Source organism: Pogona vitticeps, chromosome 4, assembly GCF_051106095.1.
Source record: "Pogona vitticeps strain Pit_001003342236 chromosome 4, PviZW2.1, whole genome shotgun sequence".
Taxonomy (NCBI): domain Eukaryota; kingdom Metazoa; phylum Chordata; class Lepidosauria; order Squamata; family Agamidae; genus Pogona; species Pogona vitticeps.
The window spans coordinates 68627501-68649273 of record NC_135786.1 but is presented as its reverse complement, the minus strand read 5'-3'; the positions used below and the strand labels follow the sequence as shown (position 1 = coordinate 68649273).

At 41.0% G+C, this 21773-nt stretch overlaps 1 protein-coding gene across 1 annotated transcript in view; it reads left to right on the top strand.

Annotated features, from left to right (window-relative positions):
* RAB3B (RAB3B, member RAS oncogene family) overlaps window positions 1–21773 on the top strand; it is a 91158-nt gene that overhangs the window by 656 nt on the left and 68729 nt on the right. The window contains exon 2 of the mRNA XM_020788146.3: window positions 17987–18214. Within this exon, the coding sequence (XP_020643805.1) occupies window positions 17987–18214 (228 nt within the window). The remainder of the gene's footprint in view (window positions 1–17986; window positions 18215–21773) is intronic.

Below are 21773 nucleotides of genomic sequence, written 5' to 3'. Positions count from 1 at the left end.
AGTCAGCTGCTTACCTGAGACCTGGACACAGATCTTTCAGCCCCAAATGTTTTGATTCCTCAGAGATTTGATTGCTGGGATCCCTCTCTTAGTAATGAAAGTAAAGATAATCAGTCGCGGAATGAGAGTTAATAGGGTGCTCTTCCACCTTCTTGCTTAGTAATCCACAACCAGTAAATCAAGCAGAGTGGATCATGAAAATGCATATACTTCTTACACAGGACCGGACTGGGCTTAGTGTCTTCCTACTCCTTTTTTCTTTGTTTGGTATAGCCTATATTGCACAAAGTGGGCCAAATCTAAAAACAACATTGTTCTCTTCCTCCAAAAGAAAAAGGGTGGGGAAAGAAGTAAAGATAGCCTATTTTTAATCAATGATTGTGCTGAAAGCTTGTAGGTTGCTACTTCCAGTATTTTCCAGGACCTTTTGGATCTTTCCATTCATTAGAAAGGTGATGCAGATTTCTACCAAATAATCACACATAAAAAGTTTTAATATTTAACATTGAGGTTTTTAATTTATACAGTTGCTTTATTTGTTAATGTTCTTTGTAGTGTATTAGATACATGGCTTTGCTGATGATATAGATCATTGCTAGTTGTTTGTCTATCAAAATGATCACCCTTGGTCAAACTAATTTATTTGAAATATCGTAGTTCTGTATTCTGAGCATTTCTTCTAATTGCTTTTAATGGAATGTTACCTGTTTTGCAAAACCACTTCAAAACATTACTTGTGGCATGTACAACAGCAATCCACAGTGAGCAAATTAAAGCTTATTAAACATGAACACTATGGATCTTACTTGTTATGCTTGAAGTCTTAGCAAAGTACATAAGAGTGATACTAACCTATATCAAGTGTAAAGTATAACCTGTCTTCCTGAGATATTGGGCACCCTACTGAGCAGGTTTTCCCAAAGCTGATGTCTTCTAGATTTGTTGAACTACAACTCTATTGTCCCCACCCAGCACAATGAATGGGAAACATCTGATTTTACAAAGCTCAAAAGAAAAACAAATCAAAAAAAGCAAAACTGTAGCCAGTACTTCTAACTTAAGACTATATTTTAATGATCTATAGGTTATGTAAATAAGATGAATTTGTTAATATTACTTTCTAATAATCAAAGTGACAGAATTTGATGTTTTCTGGTAAGGGGTTCCAGTGGTCATGAGAAAAAGGAAAATGGAAGCCTTCAGACATGACGAATAAACATGGATTTGGGAGGTGCTAACAGTAGGAGAGGGCACTGGTTTCTGCTAATTTGCTCAGAGCAGCATAAGCAGGGTTAGCAAACAATAGTGATCTGCAGAAAAACATTTTGGCTGGAGTTTTGTAGCAGATTTTGCAAAAAAAAAAAAATATATATATATATATATATATATATATATATATATATATATATATATATATATATATATATATATATATATATATATATATATATATATATATATATTGCAAAATCTGCTACAAAATATATATATATTAAGCAAGAATAGCTAAGTAAGAGAAAATGGAATAATGTGATCAGGACATGTTGTGGATTATTAAAATACTGTTTGAATTGAAGGAAGAAGGGTCTAAAGGGAAATTTTTCTGCCCTTGCTTCTTCTAGTTCATTGTAAATCTTATTTAATAAAACATTGTCAGATTTACCTTTCCTCTAACAAGTTTATAGTCAGACAATAGTCATAGTGAAGATTTCACACATTTTATGTCTGCAGGCTATCTGTGTACTTATTTGCTTCTTGTATCTCTTAACATCACCAATAATGTATTTATTTAATTTTACTTAAATCATTGGTGACTCTAACAGGCATGGAGTCTCTTTTCGGGATGCTTTCCCATACTGTGAAAATAAAAGCTTCCTGAGTGTGGAAAGCAAGGGCACCAGTGAACAGGTTAAACTAAAGTAAGGCCGATTGCAAGGCTGAGCACCAAAATATTTAAGACGGAGAAGCTGCCAAAATATTTACTGTAAGGCAGAGAAATCATTCCCCCCCCCCACCTAGCAAGGTGCTTAATACTCAAATTCATTAATATTATCTTGAAACATGAGGAAGAAAAATCTCATAAACACTTCGTCTTATCTCTGGCAATAAAAAAAAACAGTAGGGGCTAGGAAAACTGATTGTTGTCTTTTTGTGACAGCCAAAATCTAGGTGTGTCTAACAGTTAAGAAAAATGAAATGTCATGTCACTCTTCTTAATAGTAGGATCTTCTCTTTGATGGGAGGAACACTGAAACAATGCAATCCTATACTTGCACAGTTTGAATTAGGACACACATGAAGGACTATTTTGTGTCTTATTTCTTCACATTTAAAGTAACTGAAGGCCACAGTGTGGTCATTCAGTTCTAGTGGTTCCTGAACAAGTGTGATACACACGAAAGACTTTAATTTACTTTAGTGTAACTCCTTGGTTTCAGCAAGCTTTTAATGCAACTTGTTATGATTTACACTTGATTGCTATAAATGGCCATGAATCCAATTTTTGCAATCAACTTTGTATGCTGATTGTAACAAAGCCAGAGGTTCTCTGATTTAAAGTGCATTTTAATTAATTGAAAACAAACATTTGTTTTTTGCATTTTTTCAAATCTGATGTAGAACATTCTCCTTTACTTGATTGATAGTTATGTAATCCTTGCCTCTAAGCAGAAAGTAGGGAAACTGTTGGTTTTGGGATGTGCTTAGATTGTAACTTCCATTATTCCTGACCACTGGCTGTACTGGCTGGGGCTGATGCGACTTATTGTTAAATGTGCACCAAAATCTAGTCATGAGCTATTTAGGAGAAATGCACACAACACATCACTTATCTATATACCAGTAATTTCTGCTTGTGGCTAAAGGTTTATTACTGATGTAGACACTGGAACATACAATGCTAGGAAAGCGAAATGTAGTAGGGAAAGAGGAAGACCTATCACAAGATAGATTGACTCAATAATTGAAACCATGACCCTTAGTTTGCAAGGTCTGTTAATAAGACAACCTTCTGGAGATCATGCATTCATGTAGTCACCATAAGTTGGAAGTAACTTGACAGCATGCAACAACATATTTTGAGGGCTTGTGTGAATCATCTCCATTGCACTCATAACCATTGTCTCAGAAATAAAAGCAATCCCAAAATGGGATTTATGATTTTTATTTTGTTCCCAGCTCTGTGTTGGCTGTGACCTCCATTGCAGCTCCTCTTGCCTGTGTGATTAGGCTGGTGTCAGGAGCAGTGCTTTGGCTGTGTCAGGCGCATAAGTGCTTCATCTGCTTGCTGCAAGAGAAATGTGTTGACACTTTGTGAAGACTGCACCCTTTGTCTAATTTGTTCATATTAGCTGCCCTCATATGCAGGAAATGCTATATATTAAATGCATTATGCATCTTATGACTCACAGTCTGAGCAGTAGTTGATTTATCTGATCAGTGATTTATCTGATCATGTGTTGTTTTTCTTGTTTTTTAAGTTAGGACATGAATTTCATTAAAGGGCCTTCTTAGCCAGGAGGTCATTGCTCGTACAGAATCCATAATAGTGGACTTGATAATTATGTGAAAGATGTGCCTGTTTACCTCAGTCACGTACTGACATTGCACCATAGCTCAATGCTTTGCAAGCAGAGGTTCCCAGGTCCAGTTGCTCACTTCTTTAGTTAGAAGGACCAGGTAACAGTTGAGTAGAAACCTTGTTACGTAATAGTGATTATCATGTGTCATCAAGTCAATTCTGACTTATGGCAACTCTTTTTCGGGGTTTTCCAGGTAGAGAATACTCAGAAGTGATCTACCATTCCTTCCTTCTGGGGCTGTGCAGCTTTCCCAAGGCCTCCCAGGCTGGTGCTACTCCCAGGAGACACAGTGGGGGATCATACTCCCATCTCTAGCTCTGCAGCTAGGTACCTAAACCGCTGAGGTATCCAGCCAATAATAATCATGTTTCTTCAAATAAATTCTGACTATGGCACCTTTTTGAAGGGTTTTCTAAGTAGAGAGTACTCAGAAGGAGATTGCCATTCCCTTCCTCCAGGGGCATCCTGGGACTATTCAACTTGCTCAAGGCCACCCAGGCTGGTTTTTCCAGGATACATAATGAGGAATTGAACTTCCAATTTCTGGCAGCCAGATACCTAACTCACTGAGCTATTGAGACAGCTGTTGCTTCCTAAGACCATGGAAAGCTGTGGTAAATAACAGTAAACAATGCTAGGCTAGATGGACAAATTATCTGACCCTGTACAACAGAGCTTCCTATAAGTTGATTATTTCATGTGTGACGTGAGAGAAATAACAGACAGAAATGTCTCAGCAGGTCTGCTAGAATACTGTCATGCACTGGATGCAGCATGGATACACTGCTGATCAATAACATTAATCTGGGATGTTGGAAGACATGATGCAGTGGCAAAAGACATGAATATTCTATATCTGATTGTTTTGGCTAGTAGCCATTAGTGATGAGCAACAGTCAATATTGCCTGGCTTGCACAGAGAGTCATTCTTGCATTGATATTTCTCTAAATAACAGAAGCCAGTTATAAGTGTAAAAAAAAAGGACACATGTCTGAAATTAAAAACAACAGAAACATGACCCCACAATTGCTTCGGAATTTCATATGTCCCAAAGGGTGTAGCATTTGGGAATTGTAGTAGGACAGACACTGAAAGATAAACATCCCTGGTTTGTTGTTTTTTGTTTTGTTTTTTTGCAAATCTGGAATTTTCAGTTTCCCACTTCTGATGAAACACTCTTCAGATTTTCTCCATAAGTGTGAACTTAATTTTTTAAAAAAATAATTTCTTCCTTATTCTAAATTTTATTGACTACAACACATCACCTGATATCTTATTGTGTAGTTAGGCAAAATGTATGACTTTGTTTCCAAACGTTATATCTTTTGTGTAACTGTGCAACAGGATTTCAACCACAGGTTCCAAATCATATAGAGTCTTGACTATTTTGAATGGCTATGATTTGAATTAATATTGTCCTCAGCTGGAAATCATTATGAACTTGAAAGAAAGGCAGGCAGGCAGGCGGGAACATGGAAAGCATCATTGTACCTTGTTACTAACTGTCTGGTGTAATATATAAACATTTTATGAGTTTATCTCCACTCAGGTTTTGTGTTTCTACATCAATGATGGAAGAAATGTTACACGTATATCTATATGAATATGTGTGAGAGCAATGAATAGGCAATTATATTACTTATTCACTTAGAGCTTTATTCCCCCACCCCCAATATTTATATCAGACTTTTGTGCACATGGTTCAAGACAGGGATATATTCATAAGCCACTCCCTGTCACTAATAGAATGTTGCTTTTATTATTAAATTGCCAAGAATCACTATTTTTTTCCTAAGGGTGAAATATACAAGCAATAAACTTTGCAATATGGACTTTGACTGGAACTGATAAAGCAAATAAGAAACCACTATATTGTCAAAAACTAGTGAATTTCCCAGGAGGGAAATATATAGAGAACAAATCAAGACTAAACACCATAATTAAATTGAATAGGTAATTGGTAGTACTGCTTTTAATGGGAGATTTTCCTCAGTCACAGTAATTATTTTACAACAAGTCAGTTTTATCATACTTAATAGGGATGTACATTGTGCAGATATTCATGTTTGATTCATTTCAAGTTCTTCAGTAGGCGAGTACATCTTTCATTTTATTGTTTCTCATGCACTGGGCCTTTCATGAAATGCAAAAGGGACTGGATGTTTGGGATTCTTCTGTGTTTCCACCACTACCACCTGTGTTCTTTGTGGCACTCATCAAACATCTCTAAAGAGCTCATAAAAACTACTCCAGAAAAATTGGAACGAGGCAACAGACTCTCAATTTATTTCCTCTAAAAGGAAGCAACAGTGCACAAGTAACTAAAATTGATCATAATCAGACCTATGAAGACACTAATATTATCCAGTAATCACCACCACCACATATCATCATATCAACACCATCAGGCAACAGTACAAATAAAAAAAGAAAAATAATAATAATCAGACCTTTTAATGTGGCACTAGTTTATATTACCTCATTCTTCTTCTTCTTCTTCTTCTTCTTCTTCTTCTTCTTCTTCTTCTTCTTCTTCTTCTTCTTCTTCTTCTTCTTCTTCTTCTTCTTCTTCTTCTTCTTCTTCTTCTTCTTCTTCTTCTTCCTCCTCCTCCTCCTCCTCCTCCTCCTCCTCCTCCTCCTCCTAATTAATTATCATGGCAAGCCTGTTGCATGCTCACTTGGCAGTGACAGCTGCAGCCCAATGCCCTCTCTCACCAGCCTTAGCATAGCTGCCAGTGCTTCACTCATGGTGCCATCTACAACAACAAATTCTTCAGACCACACATAAGGAAGAAGAAGACCCTGTCTGCTCAAATGAGGAACCTTTGGGGTACAAGAGACAATGCTAACTGGTGTTGGAAATAGGTAAAGAAGTAGGGAGTTTGACTGGCCGGCATCATGCATGTGAAGAAATTGAGAAAGTAGGGGAACATGGAACATGAAATCCCTTTAGATCCCTCCCTTGTTCCATTCCTTCTCTTCATTTTAAGGGCCTGGGAAGCTGAGAAGGCAAGGCTCAATATCAGCCAGGAATAAAGGAGAAGTTATATCTTCAATTGGTTTTCTGCTTAAGGTGACATCAAAGCAGCACCAAAAGGGATATACTTATATCTTGTCATAAAAATCCATTCCATTTCCTTCCCTGGATTCATACAAAATTGAGGGAGGATTACAGCTGTGTGAAAGGAAGAGGGGAAGAAAGTGCTTTTGCTTTGGTAAGCATGAAAGAGGTTTAAGGTGTTGATTAAGATACTTCTGGAATGGATTGTTTAATGTATAAAAAGAACATGGTAGCAAAGCAACGACCATTTTCTCTAGACTCACAAAGAGAGTATGGCTTAATAAGAAGCTGATGGCATATACCAAGATCCAGGTCTATAGAGCCTGTGTCCTGAGTACACTCCTGTACTGCAGTGAGTCCTGGACCCTTTGTGCACGGCAGGAGAAGAAGCTGAACACATTCCATATGCGTTGTCTCCAATGCATTTTTGTATCACCTGGCAGGACAAAGTTCCAAATACTAGAATGAGCTTGAATTTTTAGCATGTATACATTACTGAAACAGCGACATCTACGTTGGCCTGGGCATGTCTTGAGAATGGTTGATGGTCGGGTTCCAAAAGATCTCCTGTATGGAGAATTAGTGCAGGGAAAGCGCCCCAGAGGGAGACCATAGCTGCAATATCTGCAACCGGGATCTGAAGGCCTTAGGAATGGACCTCAACAAATGGAAAACCTTGACATCTGAGCATTGTATTTGTCTTCAGTGTGGAAGGGATTGTCATATTGGGCTTCTCAGCCACACTAGATGCTGTTCCAAGTCCTCTATTCAGAGCACTTTGCCCTAGTCTCTCAAGACTAAAGAATGCCTAATCAAACAAAGGATTCAGAAATCTGATTAAATGGATCATTCTCACTAAGATGTACCCTTTGCATGCCTAAGAACTACACTGATCCTGCATTAAGGTGTGAGTATTAGGTAGACTAGGGATGTGGTGGCACTGTGGGTTAAACCACCAAGCCTCTGGGCTGCAAGGTCGAAAGATCAGCAGTTCGAATCCACGCGATGGTGTGAGCTCCCGTCGCTTGTCCCAGCTCCTGATAACCTAGCAGTTTGAAAGCATGTAACTGCAAGTAGATAAATTACATAACAGCACTGATGTTACCTGTCTGTCATGGGTTTGGAGGGAAAGTTCCATCCTATGGGGAGTGGAAGGCGGGACATCAGGAGGAGGGGCTGTACTGTATAAATATGTGATGCCTGTGTGGTGAAGGTAGATGCTGAGACAGACTGTGAGACACTGGGTTGGGACGAAGCAGCAGCTGGGGAAGAAGAAGCTGTTGTGGGAGTCTGGGTGTCTGACAGGGTACTACTGTGTGTCAGAGTACCAACCTGATAAGTTCAGGTGTCTGTGGGTTAGCCAGAACTGATGGGTTCAGGGTCTGTGCTTTAAGTTAAAGGTTCTAGGTGAACCAAACTGTATGCTTGTGTGTGTGAGAATAAGCCACGTTACTTTATTTTATTCACCTGATTGTTTTATTTACCCTGTTTGTATTTAAAATAAACCTTATTCTTTTGTTGTTTAAAAATCCATCCCTGGTCTGTGTGACTTATTATAGGGAATGGTTGGTGGCAGCTTAGTGTAACTGTGTGACAGATCCCGGTAGGTCTGGGTTTGTCACATTGATTGGTGTCCAGCGTGTGGGATACGACTGGTCCAGTTGTCCAGCGGTCCAGCAAAGCCTTGGCAAGTGTGCCCAGAGCAAGGGGGGTCTAGTCAGGGACAGTCTGAGGCGCGTAGGTAATCTTCTAGGTGTACCTCACGGGGAGGTGCACTAGTAGAAGAACGTGCCAACTGGGGAGACTTAGATTAAGGTGCTCTGAGGCAGCCTGATTTTGGCGGGAAAACGCTGAGGCAAAACTGCGTAGCAACAGTGAGCTAGCTTGCCAGCTGAGAGGCCCAGCAGAGGGGGGTAGGCTCTGACTCGATACTGTTGCAAATTTAGTGCTGAAGAACAGCAGCAATCTCTAGGAGAGCTGGTTCTGAGGCAAGAAGGAAAAAAGTGGTCGTTTTATTTTGAGGCTTGACTTTTTAAAGCAGCCTGTTCTGAGGGGGGATTATGCCCTTGACTCGAAGTCAAGTAACAGACATGGGTGAAGTGAAAGACCCCCAGATTGACCAAGGTTCTGAGGATGAATTTGGCTCAGTGCAAGGTGACAGCACAGGAGAGCAGGACCCAGAACTCAGAAAATTACTCCTAGCCCAACAGCATGAACTGAGGGTGAGGGAAATGGAGGAAAGGGAAAGAGAGAAACAGCGGCAATTTGAAATAGAGAGAGAGAGAGAGAAAATTGCTCTGGAGAAAGAAAGAATGGCGTTTGAATTAAGAAAACTGGAAATGATGAACCAGAACAATAATAATAATAGGGATTCTGAGGGAGGCCAACTGTCTAAGGCTGACCTGAAGAAATTCCCTGTGTACCACAAGGGAGATTGTCCTGAGGTGTTCTTTTCCTTAGTGGAAAGAGCGTTTGTGGACTTCTCAGTGAGGGAAACTGAGAAGATGACCATCATGCGTTCTTTAATCAGTGGTAGCCTGGCTGAGGTTTATGCCGAGATGCCTGAGGAACGGATGAAAGATTTTGCAGAGTTTAAAAAACTGGTGTTCGCAAGACATGGGATAAATGCAGAGCAGCTGAGACAAAGGTTCAGGTCCCTCACCAAGAAGCCAGAACAGACTTTTACCCAAGTGGGGGCCCAATTGGTGAGGCTGCTTGAGAAATGGCTGTCGCAGGAGGGAACAGAGACCTATGAACAGCTTAAAGACTTGATAGCCCTGGAACAGTTCTATTCAGTCCTGCATGGGGAATTGAAATTCCAGGTGAGGGAAAGGAAACCGAAATCTGTGGCAGCAGCCGCAGAGATCGCGGATTTTATCTCCCAAATAAGAAAGCCCTTGGGTGAGGGGAAATCTGTAGGTAAACCCAAAGAAACCTACAGCAAGTACTCTCAGGGACCAGGGAAAAGCCAGCAAGGGGGAGGGGCCCATGGTGAAGGGAAGCCCTCAGGCATGAAACCAAGCCCTCAGAATTTGGAGGGAAAACCCAAACAAGAGGAGAGAGAATCAAAATACACCAGAAAATGCTATTTCTGTCAGGGAAAGGGTCATCTGATCTCAGAGTGTGAGAAATTGAAGCAGCTAAAAGGAATGGTGCCTCAGAATTCTAGTGGGACCAAGCCAAAAGCTGTGTTCTGTGTCCAGCAAGAGCAAGGCTCAGTGTCACAGAGGGAGCCTGTTGCCATGGCTACTCAGTCTGGAACAGCTACCTATGCTGATCAGGCTGAGGAAAATGGTCCTCTGGTGGAGGTAAAGCGCTGCTTGCTGATAAAAACAGATTCTCAGTTGTTTGAGACAGCAGGGGTGGACGTAGGAATACTTGACCGTCAGTATAGGGGGCTGCGGGACACTTGTTCCCAGGTAACCCTGTGCCATCCAGATATCATCCCTAGGGAGTTTATAATCCCAAATGAGAGCATGAAGGTGGCAGGGATTGAGGGGCAGGTAATCTCTCTGCCAGTAGCTGAGGTACCTGTCAACTTTCAAGGCTGGAGGGGAGCTTGGCGCCTAGCAATTTCATCGACTCTGCCAGCAGCCGTGCTCGTGGGAAATGACCTGGCTGAACATGTGAAACGGGTGCTAGTGATTACACGCTCACAAGCCACCACAGGGACAGTTCAGGGGGGTAATGATGAGCCAGAGACGGAAGCAGAGGGGAGTTCAGAAGCTGTGGTGGAAACCTTAACCACAGACAGCAGATTTGGACAGGAGCAGAAGGCAGACGCCACTCTCCAAAAGTGTTTTGAACAGGTGACTGACGCCCAACTAACACCTGAAACCCCAGTGAGATTTCTGGAGAAAAAGGGGATTTTATATAGAGAAACCCTGAGAAATATCTCAAAAGGGGGAGATGGGATCAGAAGTCAGCTGGTGGTACCTGAAAAGTATCGCCCCATGATCTTACAGAGAGGTCACTCTGACATGTTTGCTGCACACTTAGGAGTGAACAAAACACAGCAGAGAATCACACAGAATTTCTACTGGCCTGACATAGGGAAGCAGATCAGGGAGTTCTGTAAACAATGTGATGTGTGTCAAAGGCAGGGGAATAACCGCGACAGGACCAAAGCAAAGTTGTGCCCTTTGCCTGTGGTTGACACTCCGTTCAAATGCATAGGGGTGGATATTGTGGGACCTTTGCCCAAGGCCACAAAGAGGGGGAATAGGTTCATTCTAACAATTGTGGACCATGCCACAAGGTATCCTGAAGCCATACCCTTGACAAACATCGAAACTAACACAGTGGCCGATGCTTTGGTGGGGTACATGTCCAGGATGGGATTTGCCTCAGAGATAATCACAGATTTGGGCACATCGTTCACGTCAAAGCTCATGAAACGCTTATGGCAAATCTGTGGAATTAAGCTCAGGGAAGCCACTGCCTATCATCCTGAAAGTGATGGGGTAACTGAGAAGTTCAATGAGACTCTAATGCGCATGATTAGGGCTTTCTTGGCAGAGAATCCAAACAATTGGGACCAGAAGCTGCAATCCCTTTTGGTTGCTTATCGATCAGTGCCACAAGCCAGTACCGGGTTTAGTCCATTTGAACTTCTATTTGGGAGACGGGTGAAAGGGCCCCTTGATTTGATCAAACAAAATTGGGAGCAGATCACCCAGGATGACCCACAAGACGTTGTGACTTACATAGACACCTTGATGAATGACCTAAAGCGAAATCTAGAGCTGGCAGCAGAAAACCTGCAAGCGCAGAAGGTCAAACAGAAAACATGGTATGACCGCAAAGCTAGAGAGAGGCACTTTGACCCAGGGGAGGAAGTGCTCTGGCTTAGGCCCTGCAGAGAGAATAAACTGCAGCTCAAATGGGCAGGACCATATAGGGTCATTTCCAAGATGTCAGACCTGAACTACCTAATAGAGCAGGAGGAGAACCAAGCAAGGAGGGTGGTTCATGTGAATGCCCTAAAACCCTACTACAGAGGGGAACAGAGGGTTTTATTCGCGATAAAAGCAGCTGAGAGTGAGGAAGCTGAATTACCCTTCTGGGAGGGTAGAGGGGAAGTAAAATACAACCCAGAGGAGGTAAAGATCAGTCCTGCACTCACCCAAGACCAGCAGCAAGAACTAAAAATGCTGCTTAGTAAATATCAGCAGGTGTTTTCCAACAAGCCGGGGATAGTGAAGGGAGTGATGCATCGGATCCACACAGGGGATGCACCCCCGCAGGCAGTATCCCCATACCGAGTAACGGGACCCTATAGGGACAAGGTGCGGAAGGAGCTGGACGAGATGCTTAGGGAGAACATAATCGTCCCCTCTTCTAGCCCTTGGTCCTCTCCGATAGTCCTTGTGGACAAGCCTGATGGGAGCATTAGGTTTTGTGTTGACTACAGGAAATTAAACCGTGTAACCACTCCTGATGCCTACCCAATGCCCAGGCTAGACAACCTGATTGAAACCATAGGGGGTTGTCGGTTCATCTCATCATTGGACCTGGTAAAGGGATATTGGCAATTAAGAATGGATCCCAGGGATCAAGAAAAGACTGCCTTTTGCAGCCCTTTTGGTCTCTATGAGTTTCGAGTCCTGAGCTTTGGTCTCAGAAATGCACCAGCCACATTCCAAAGGCTGATGGACCAGACCTTGGCAGGGCTCAGTGACTTTACAGTGGCCTACATTGACGACATAGGGATCTTCAGTAATACCTGGGAAGATCACCTGATACACCTGGAGTTAGTGCTGCAGAGGTTAAGTGCAGCAGGGCTAACAGTAAAGGCCAGCAAGTGTCAGCTGGGTAGCCCAGAAATAAAATACTTGGGTCACATGGTAGGGGGAGGAATGATAAAACCCCTGGAGGCCAAAATAGAAGCTGTTCGTGATTGGCCTAGACCCAACACCAAGAAAAAAGTCAAATCATTTCTTGGGTTGGTGGGCTACTACAGAAAGGTCATCCCGAGGTTTAGCGAGATTGCGGCTCCGCTGACCGATCTGACGAGGAAGAAGGCTGATGACCGCATCCCGTGGACCAGCGACTGTGAGGCGGCGTTCCAGAGGTTGAAGGAGGCGTTAATCAACTATCCTGTCCTGCGTGCTCCAGACTTCGACCGGGAGTTCATCATCTACACCGATGCGTCTAACAGCGGGGTAGGAGCAGTTCTGTGCCAGGAGGATGAGAATGGTGACCAGCATCCAGTGTCCTACCTGAGTAGGAAACTTCAAAAAGGTGAGAGACATTTGGCAACCGTGGAGAAGGAGTGTTTGGCCATAGTCTACGCGATCCAGAAGGCCAAGCCTTACATCTGGGGAAGACATTTTATTCTGTGTACTGACCATTCACCATTGCAATGGTTAAAGACGATGAAAACCCACAATAGCAAACTTATGAGGTGGGCTTTGAACTTACAGGACTATGACTTTGAAGTGAAGGTGGTCAGAGGGTCAGTGAACTGTGTTGCTGACGCCTTATCAAGAAGACCTGAAGACTGAAGACGGCGAAAGAACATGGACTATATGTATATAATGATGACAAAAGGTTGACTGTACCTGGTTTTTCTGAATTTGGTTTGTAAGAATAAAGGTAAATTGATGTATTGTATATGGTAAATGTTTAAATGCCTAATTGCTATGGTTAACTTAGAATGTAAGTGTAAGTAAGTATAATATGGTATGTATAAATGTTGTTGTGTATTTTATACAGGTTGTTTTTTTGGTGAAAAGCACCTTAGCTTTCCCCCTACAAAACAACTTATAAAGAGGGGAGGTGTTACATAACAGCACTGATGTTACCTGTCTGTCATGGGTTTGGAGGGAAAGTTCCATCCTATGGGGAGTGGAAGGCGGGACATCAGGAGGAGGGGCTGTACTGTATAAATATGTGATGCCTGTGTGGTGAAGGTAGATGCTGAGACAGACTGTGAGACACTGGGTTGGGACGAAGCAGCAGCTGGGGAAGAAGAAGCTGTTGTGGGAGTCTGGGTGTCTGACAGGGTACTACTGTGTGTCAGAGTACCAACCTGATAAGTTCAGGTGTCTGTGGGTTAGCCAGAACTGATGGGTTCAGGGTCTGTGCTTTAAGTTAAAGGTTCTAGGTGAACCAAACTGTATGCTTGTGTGTGTGAGAATAAGCCACGTTACTTTATTTTATTCACCTGATTGTTTTATTTACCCTGTTTGTATTTAAAATAAACCTTATTCTTTTGTTGTTTAAAAATCCATCCCTGGTCTGTGTGACTTATTATAGGGAATGGTTGGTGGCAGCTTAGTAACTGTGTGATAGATCCCAGTAGGTCTGGGTTTGTCACAGGTACCACCACAGTGGGAAGGTAATGGCATTCCATGTCTTGACCAAGGAAACTGTCTACAGACAAACGCTGGCTCTATGGCTTGAAAACAGGGATGAGCACCACCCCCTAGTGTCAGACATGACACAAGGGGAACCTTTACTATTAGGTGGATAAATTAGCTTTGCTATTTTACAGTGTATCTCTTTATGGCTTAAACTTTGGCTCAGAATCTGTATTTTGCATCAAATATGTTTTGAAACCTTTTGTAACTTTTTGGAACATTTGCCTTTTGTCCTTTTTTACCCCTTTCCTTCTTTTAATAAAGTATAAAAACCTCTTCAACTAATTGTCTAGGTTGTTGGCTCAGACGGTTGATGGTACTAAAACCTGGGCTTGCCACGGCCACCTACCATGATTCCAGTCTTTGTGTGGGTGTGGTGGTAGCTACCTTGCAAAGCTGGCATGTATTCTAAGTGCTTAGCCTTGTGGATTTTTTGGACTCCCTGCAGAAACTGCTTAATCTGAGTAGATGACAATGTTTGGGAGTGATATGGTTCCAGTAAGGTTCCATAGCCTTCGCCACATCTGACTCCTCCCTGGGCTGAGCCACGTCAGGATAAGTGGAGGAGCTTTAGTTGGCTATAAAGAGGGAGCCTTGACAAGCAAGCCAGCCAGGCAGCACTGCACAGCAGCTCCTTCCTTCCTTCCTTCCTAGTTCCTCATCTTCTACCATTCTAAACTCCTATTTTCTGTGGTTGTCCTCTAACACAGTGGTCCCCAACCATTTTGACACCTGGGACCAGTTTAGTTGTAAACCATTCTCCCAAGGACTTGGGGGGGGAGGGTACTTGTTATGCAGTAGGTTGTTGGAGGATAGCTTTGAATCAGGCTCGTTACATGTATTGTGCTGGGATGGATGAGCAGTGAGCAGGAGGTGAGCTGTTAGATCAGCAGCGCTGACAGGAGGCAGAGCTTTGCTAGCCACTTACCTCCTGCTCACTGTTCATCTGCCCTGGTGGCCTGGTCTTTCCAAGGCCACGGACCAGGGTTTGGGGACCCCTGCTCTAAAAGTTTCAAATGCACACCCACAATTTCATCCTGCCAAGGCAGATGCAAATTTACCAATGCAGTCATCTGCAAACAATGTTTTTTTTTCTGCACCTCATGCCCTCAGCACAGGCATGAAGCTGTACACTGTGTGCTCTGCATTCTTACAATCAGGGGTCAAGAAGGGAAAGAGACATTTAAAATTCCTTGCTGTACTTTATAAACCTTTTAAAATATCTCTGAGACTGGGAGGTAATAGTGGAACCTATGTTAATCCTGCAGTGGGAAGAAGACCTTTTCTGTTTTATTTTACATTTAAAAGCAAGGAAAACACTAACCTTTATTTTATTTTTATTTTTCATATAGCTAGGCAAATCTTTTCACTTTATCTTTCTTCCCTACATACAGATTGAGAGACCTAACAAATGTTCTGTTCTGTTTTCTAAACCTAGAGAGAGACCCCCTTTTGGGGAAAACATTTCTTCTTTATATCTTCCTCTAACTACATTTAGGCTCTGGGAATTTTCTTCCCCTCAGGGCACCTATCCAGTCTCTTGGTAGACTACCAATTTTGCTTTTTTAATTTTCTTTTCTTTTCTTTTCTTTTCTTTTTTTTACTTTTTCTTATCTACAGGCAGGGGAAAAACATTTCCACTTGTTTTTTTCTGCACACCTAGAAGATCTTTGTTCTGTTTCTTCCTAGACTTGGAGTAGCGACAGGGAGACTTTGATACGAAGAGGGAATTTTATCTTAGCATGTCCTCCCAATTTTGCATGTGGCTGGTGGCATTCATGACACTGACCAGTCTCCTACACTGGGCCGAGTCAGATCACCCAGAAGGGGCAGAGTAACAGTGAAGAAAACCACTTCTTCCACCCTCTGACTAAGAAGGTGGGAACAATGTGGCCTCCTGACATCCCCAGCATGAAGAAGACACATTCACTCTCCATGCTGGTGGGGTTGGGGCAGAACAGCAGCTGCATGGCCAAAATAAAAGTATGGCAGTGTGAGCCACGGCTTGCCACACCTCCCTCTTCTGTGCCCTGTTCTCCAAGGACTGTGTGCTGTAGGGTTCCAGGGCAATATCTGGGTAGTCTGTCATTAGACACGCCACTCCACCTATCAAGTGGGAACATCAAGATGATGACCTAGGTAACAGCATCAGCTTTCCATAGGGGGGAGGAGGTGAGGAGATTGGCTGTCCCCTCCCCTCAATCTCAGCTGCACCAGTCCTCTGTGCAATTTCACCCAGTGGAGAAGGGCATCATTCAAGGTCTCGATACCTCCTACCTAAGAGCCTCTTTTGTATTGGTAACATTCATGGCAACTTGAAAATCCCACCCTCGCTATTTAGTATCCCAGCAAACAAAATCTTATTTGGGATCCCTTCTTCTTATAGACTCGTGGATTGCTGTAAAAGAAGGACCACTTATATTGTTTTATTGGATTTTTTCCCTCCCATGAAACAGTAAAAGTATGGCACCAGAATGATAAATATGACAACCCTCCTCTTTACACAGACTCATGAATATCATTTCTAGTGCACACGGGATTGACGCAGTATTGGCAGCAGTTTCCTAAGCTCCACAATACAGCTGAATAATACAGAAACAGAGTAGTTCTAACTAAAGCATGTGTCAAGTGTAGATGGTATGGATTAAGCAGAAGCCTCTTACGATAGCAGAAATGTTCTTATGCCAGCAGAATCCCCTTCTGCTGACTGATTTAAGGAGATCTACCTGTAGGGGGTCTGTCAGCAGAACTGCTGGCTAAGATCTTGGCAGAAGAGCCAAAATAAAGGACAGAGAAGGAATGGAACAAGGGAGATGCAAAGGTGTGCTGTACCCAAACCACCTCCAGTTCAAGGACACAGGCTCTGTAGATGCACCGTATAAATGTACTGTATAATCCACTAATTTACAGCATCTCTAGGCTGGGAAGATTTGGATTCAGTGTAACTTCAACTGTCTCAACATCAGTTCAGCTGACCTTCATCCATTTTGGCTAGTTAAGATGACACTCTTAGACACTCTGGAAGCCAGTTGGGCTTGCCTAGTCTTGGCACAAAGTGGACATTCCCCGCTTTATAAAATGTTAGCCAAGGATATTGAATTCTAGTAGTGAAATTCAGTTTGTTCAGTTCATGTTAGTGCTTAATGTAGGCAGGATTTAAAATCTTCTAAATGTGTTAGCTGGTCTTAATTAATCCTAGGGGCAGAGTAAACAATAGCACATATGGAAGAGATTTATCTGTGTTTCTAAAACATCCTCATTTTCATATACATCACAAATTCTGCCAACACATGAAATCAAATATTGGTTAGTCTATGGCCGGTATTTGATGGGTTCTGCATAAGATTTACATCACTTGTGATAATCAGTTGTGGCTAATAGACCAAGCACCAGGTCACATCTCAGCTTTGCAGTTAGGTGAGTGACCAGACAAAAAAAATTGAGATACATCTTAGCATTGTGTCAATTACCTGCAACCAGCCATGTCAAATTACAACAACAATAACCAGACTTAAAGGGAAAATATTAAAAATCAAGTTCACTCAAGTTAATGAGAGCAAATTAGATCCAATTTAATTAATTTGTTATAGTCTGACTAAATCTAGATGCCATCATACAAAATAATGTACACAAGCATTTTATTTGGAAATCTAGACAGAAATAGTTAATATACTGTATTCACATATGACTCTTTGCAATGAAAGTATGTACATATCAAAGCAAGTTTCCATGTTCAGATCTCCTTGTTGGGCATACCTACATGTATGAAAAAGAAGGCACTTCCCTAGCTGAAGCTCTATACATATAGCTGTCAGGTGGAGCCATAAGTTCAGCATTAAATGCTATCAGAGTTGACACTGTTGGTTAGTGTCAACCCTGATAGCCCTGAAGGCTGGGGATGCATATTTCAAATGGGCATCATAAATAACATATATTGTACTGAATAAATTAAAGCTTACATTTGGTGTTGTCTTCTTAGATGGCTTCCGTAACAGATGCCAGATATGGACACAGGGATGCTTCGGACCAGAACTTCGATTATATGTTCAAACTCCTGATCATTGGCAACAGCAGTGTGGGAAAGACTTCCTTTCTCTTCAGATACGCTGATGACACTTTCACACCAGCCTTTGTCAGTACAGTGGGAATTGACTTCAAAGTGAAAACTGTTTACAGGAACGATAAGAGGGTAAAACTTCAGATTTGGGTAAGTGCGAATAACTCATGAATCATTTACTATGTGAAACAATGTGGTAATTCCCAGATCATTGCAAGATTCCAGATAGAGGATTTATCTACAGTATTTTTAACCTTGTAAAGTAGGCATTTTAGACCACCAGGGTTTGTAAGACGAACTCCCATCAGGTCTAGCTAGAATACCTATTGTTGAAGGCTAACAAGAGCTGCAGTCAAACAGCATCAAGAAGGCCACACATTTTCTATCCCTGCTTTGTAGTCTATATCTGAAACTATTTCAATTTCTGTGACCTACTCAGGGTTTTCTGGGAACATGATTGTTGGGTGCCTTCTTGTGTATGGACACAGATTTCAGTTCCTCTTCTGTCACTATGGTTCCATTCTCCTTCTCTTGAAACTGCTGTTTTATTCACTCACTTTTTAAAAAGCATTCACATGGCAATGTTGTTAGCTATCCAACTCCCTGCTTTTGTTGTTGTTGTCATCCTCTTTTTGGGTCTTCTTTTTGGATTTTTTTTTACGGTTTATGCAAATTGTTTTCCTAATTTAAAAAATGCACCATCAACATCATGGAAAAGAACCCCGTTTGAATTGTTGGTGAAAAGGAAGAGAAGAAGGAGGAGGAGGAAAGGAAGAAATGTTGCACTTAAAATGTTTAAATACTTTATAGTTTAGCTTATGAAAGGTGAATCCTTTTCCATCTGTGATTCTCAGAGAATATTCAGTAATATATCAATGTCAACAATAGTGAGTTGAAATAACATTAGATAATAGGTTTTTAAGCAATGAGTGGGGATCTAAGGAACACTGTGTTTGTGAAATTTAGATATTTTGAAATGTTTTTTAAAATATAGTTGTTTTGAATCTTGATGTTTAATTTAATTTTTAATTTAATTCAGTGTTTAATTTAGAATTGTATTTTAAATAATTGTTGTACAGTTTTAATTGTTATGAGCTGCCTTGGGTCCCTTCTGAAGATAAAGGTGGCATATAAAAATATAAATAAATAAATCAATTCCTCATACTAAGGTATGATTTGCCAACTTGAAATTATATCTGTAAGTAGGAATTTTATCTTGACCTTTTAAAGAAAGCTGCAATTTAAAAAGCATGCTGATAGTCAGAAATTCTGGCATATTAAATAACATAGAGGGTACCCTTTTGCAAATAGGAAGACTGACTCTTTCCCTATACCTTTTAAAAATAATGAAAACATTCTGATTGTAGTGATAATGTAAATAGGAACTGCAACATTATCTGCATCGCTGTCAGGACTTCCTGGCATTATTGATGATATTTCTCTCCCAGGTGAGAATAATTTTTGCGCAAATTGTACAATTCCACATAATATTGGAATAGGCAGCTATTGCTTTGTTTCATGGTTTTTAAAGATTTAGAAGCACTGGATAGGTTATCTTCTTTCTCCACAAGCAACATTTTTCAGTGTTCTATGGTGGGACTGCAACAGGTTGTATCTGTTATGGAAAATGGAATTTTCTGACCCCAGCACCCACCAGACCTAAAATGAGCAAAAGCGTCAACAATTTGAAATGTACTATTGTTAGAAGTTATTTCTGGTTTCATTTTTGCAGGTTGGGTTTAGGAGCTCAACACCCCTATTTTATTGCAAAGTCACAACATATGGGGATTTCCATGAGTAGAAACTGTCTTTTTTAAATTGATTTTTTTTTTGGTGCGGCGCAGCATTACAGGACTGACAAAAATAGACTTGGGGCCAAAGTAGTCCCAAGGCCAAACAGACCATCCCATTATACAGGCTCCAAAGTTCCCTTGTTCACCAGGGACTCTCCTAGATTTTTAGGTAAAAACAAAATAATTAGAAAAGAACAAATAAAAAAAGACAAAAACCTGTTGGCATCTTAAAAGCTGTTATATTTTTATGTGAGCTTTCGTGGACAAGTGCACTTCCTCAGACATACAAGAAGGAGATATGATGGTAAATATTTATACATGGCATCAAAATACAGAAATCGTGATTGGTTGGTTGATAAGAAAGCCAATGGCTATTTAACCTCTTTGATACATAGGTATATTCCATTGAGGCTTGTGCTGTAAGGGATGTAAGGACCTCTGACATGAATAACAATGGTAGAATAACATGGATGTTAATTATACTGAGGAAACAATCCTTTTAAAGTTGCTATTGACCTTTCCTTAATTCATTGCCACAAGAGCAACATGGCAATGAGTTTTTAGGTGGCTCTGTAAAGGAAGAAAAAAATATCTGGGAGATACGTACAGTACAGTAGAATTATTGCAGAGCTCATAATTGGCAGTGTCCAAAAAAAATCCCTGTTAATCTGGAGCTGGAATGCATGATTTCTTCTTATTGGTCTCATAGAGGTGGAGGTGAGCATACAGCAAGAGACAAATACACAGGATGGAGAAGTGCAGGGCTGTCCACATGCATGCTTTGTTCCTGTCCCAGCAGGGCTCTGAAAGTAGTGGCAGAAAATCAGCTGTTCATTTGGCTCTCCATAGTGCTGAGGTAAGAGTCTACACAATACTCCATTTTGAACATTTTAGAGGAAGTAAGACTTATAAACGCAATTAAGTAGAAAATTCATTCTGTCACTTTACAGCCCCAGAGCTATTAGGTGAAAGTGTAATTCTACAGCATTCTATTAATACAAGTCAGCAACAATATTCATAGAAAATTAGGAAAAGGCCATGAGGTTCAGAATTACACAAATTGCAAGAGTAGAGTGATACCTTTTTTGAACCACTGAAAAATGACACAAATTGCAAGCTTTTGGGGGTAAACATCCCACTTCCATTAGTGGCTTTATTCCTTTTCCCAAAGCCTTCTCAGTCATTATTTTCCTCCTCCAATAAATTATAGCTAAGGTTTTTCAGAAATAGGGACTGTGATGGGGGGGTGTCATAATATACTGTGAAATGAGATCATACACCACAGTTCCCAACATGCATGCACCTATTAGCCACTGTTCTCTTGCTGTTAAGCAGCTTCAAAGATTACTAAGCAACTTCAGAAATTAATTGTTGTCAGCCACCTTGAGTCCTTTTAAGGAGAAATATTTTAAATAATGAATAAAGAGCCAATTTAAAATGTTAACATTTTAAAACTTCTTTTCTACACAAGGCATTAATGGAGCTGCCTTGCTAGTCCAGGCTACTATAAATATTAATTTAATTTTATACTATCAAATTTTCATTTCTGCTCAAGGAACAAAGCTTATTCTTTTCATATTGAAAGTAGCTCCTTACTGATTGTACCATAATATATACTAGTTATCCTTGTCTCATATTGTTATAACTCAGTGAATCTATTCAGTTGAGATTTGGGCTTTTTGCAGAAATCTAATTTTCTCATTGGGCTGCATGTTAAAGGTAGGGAATATAACCTAAAAAATAATAATTGCAGCACTTTGAGGGTCACAAAGCAACAGTGGCTTTGCAAAATGTGTTAAAAATAGTGAGTTCTCTCGTAAAGGCATAAAAGAAATATGTTAAAAAGAATGCATGCATGTTTTTCTAAGATATTCTGATTTGTGAAGGTCATTTGGTTCAATGAACTGAATAAATAT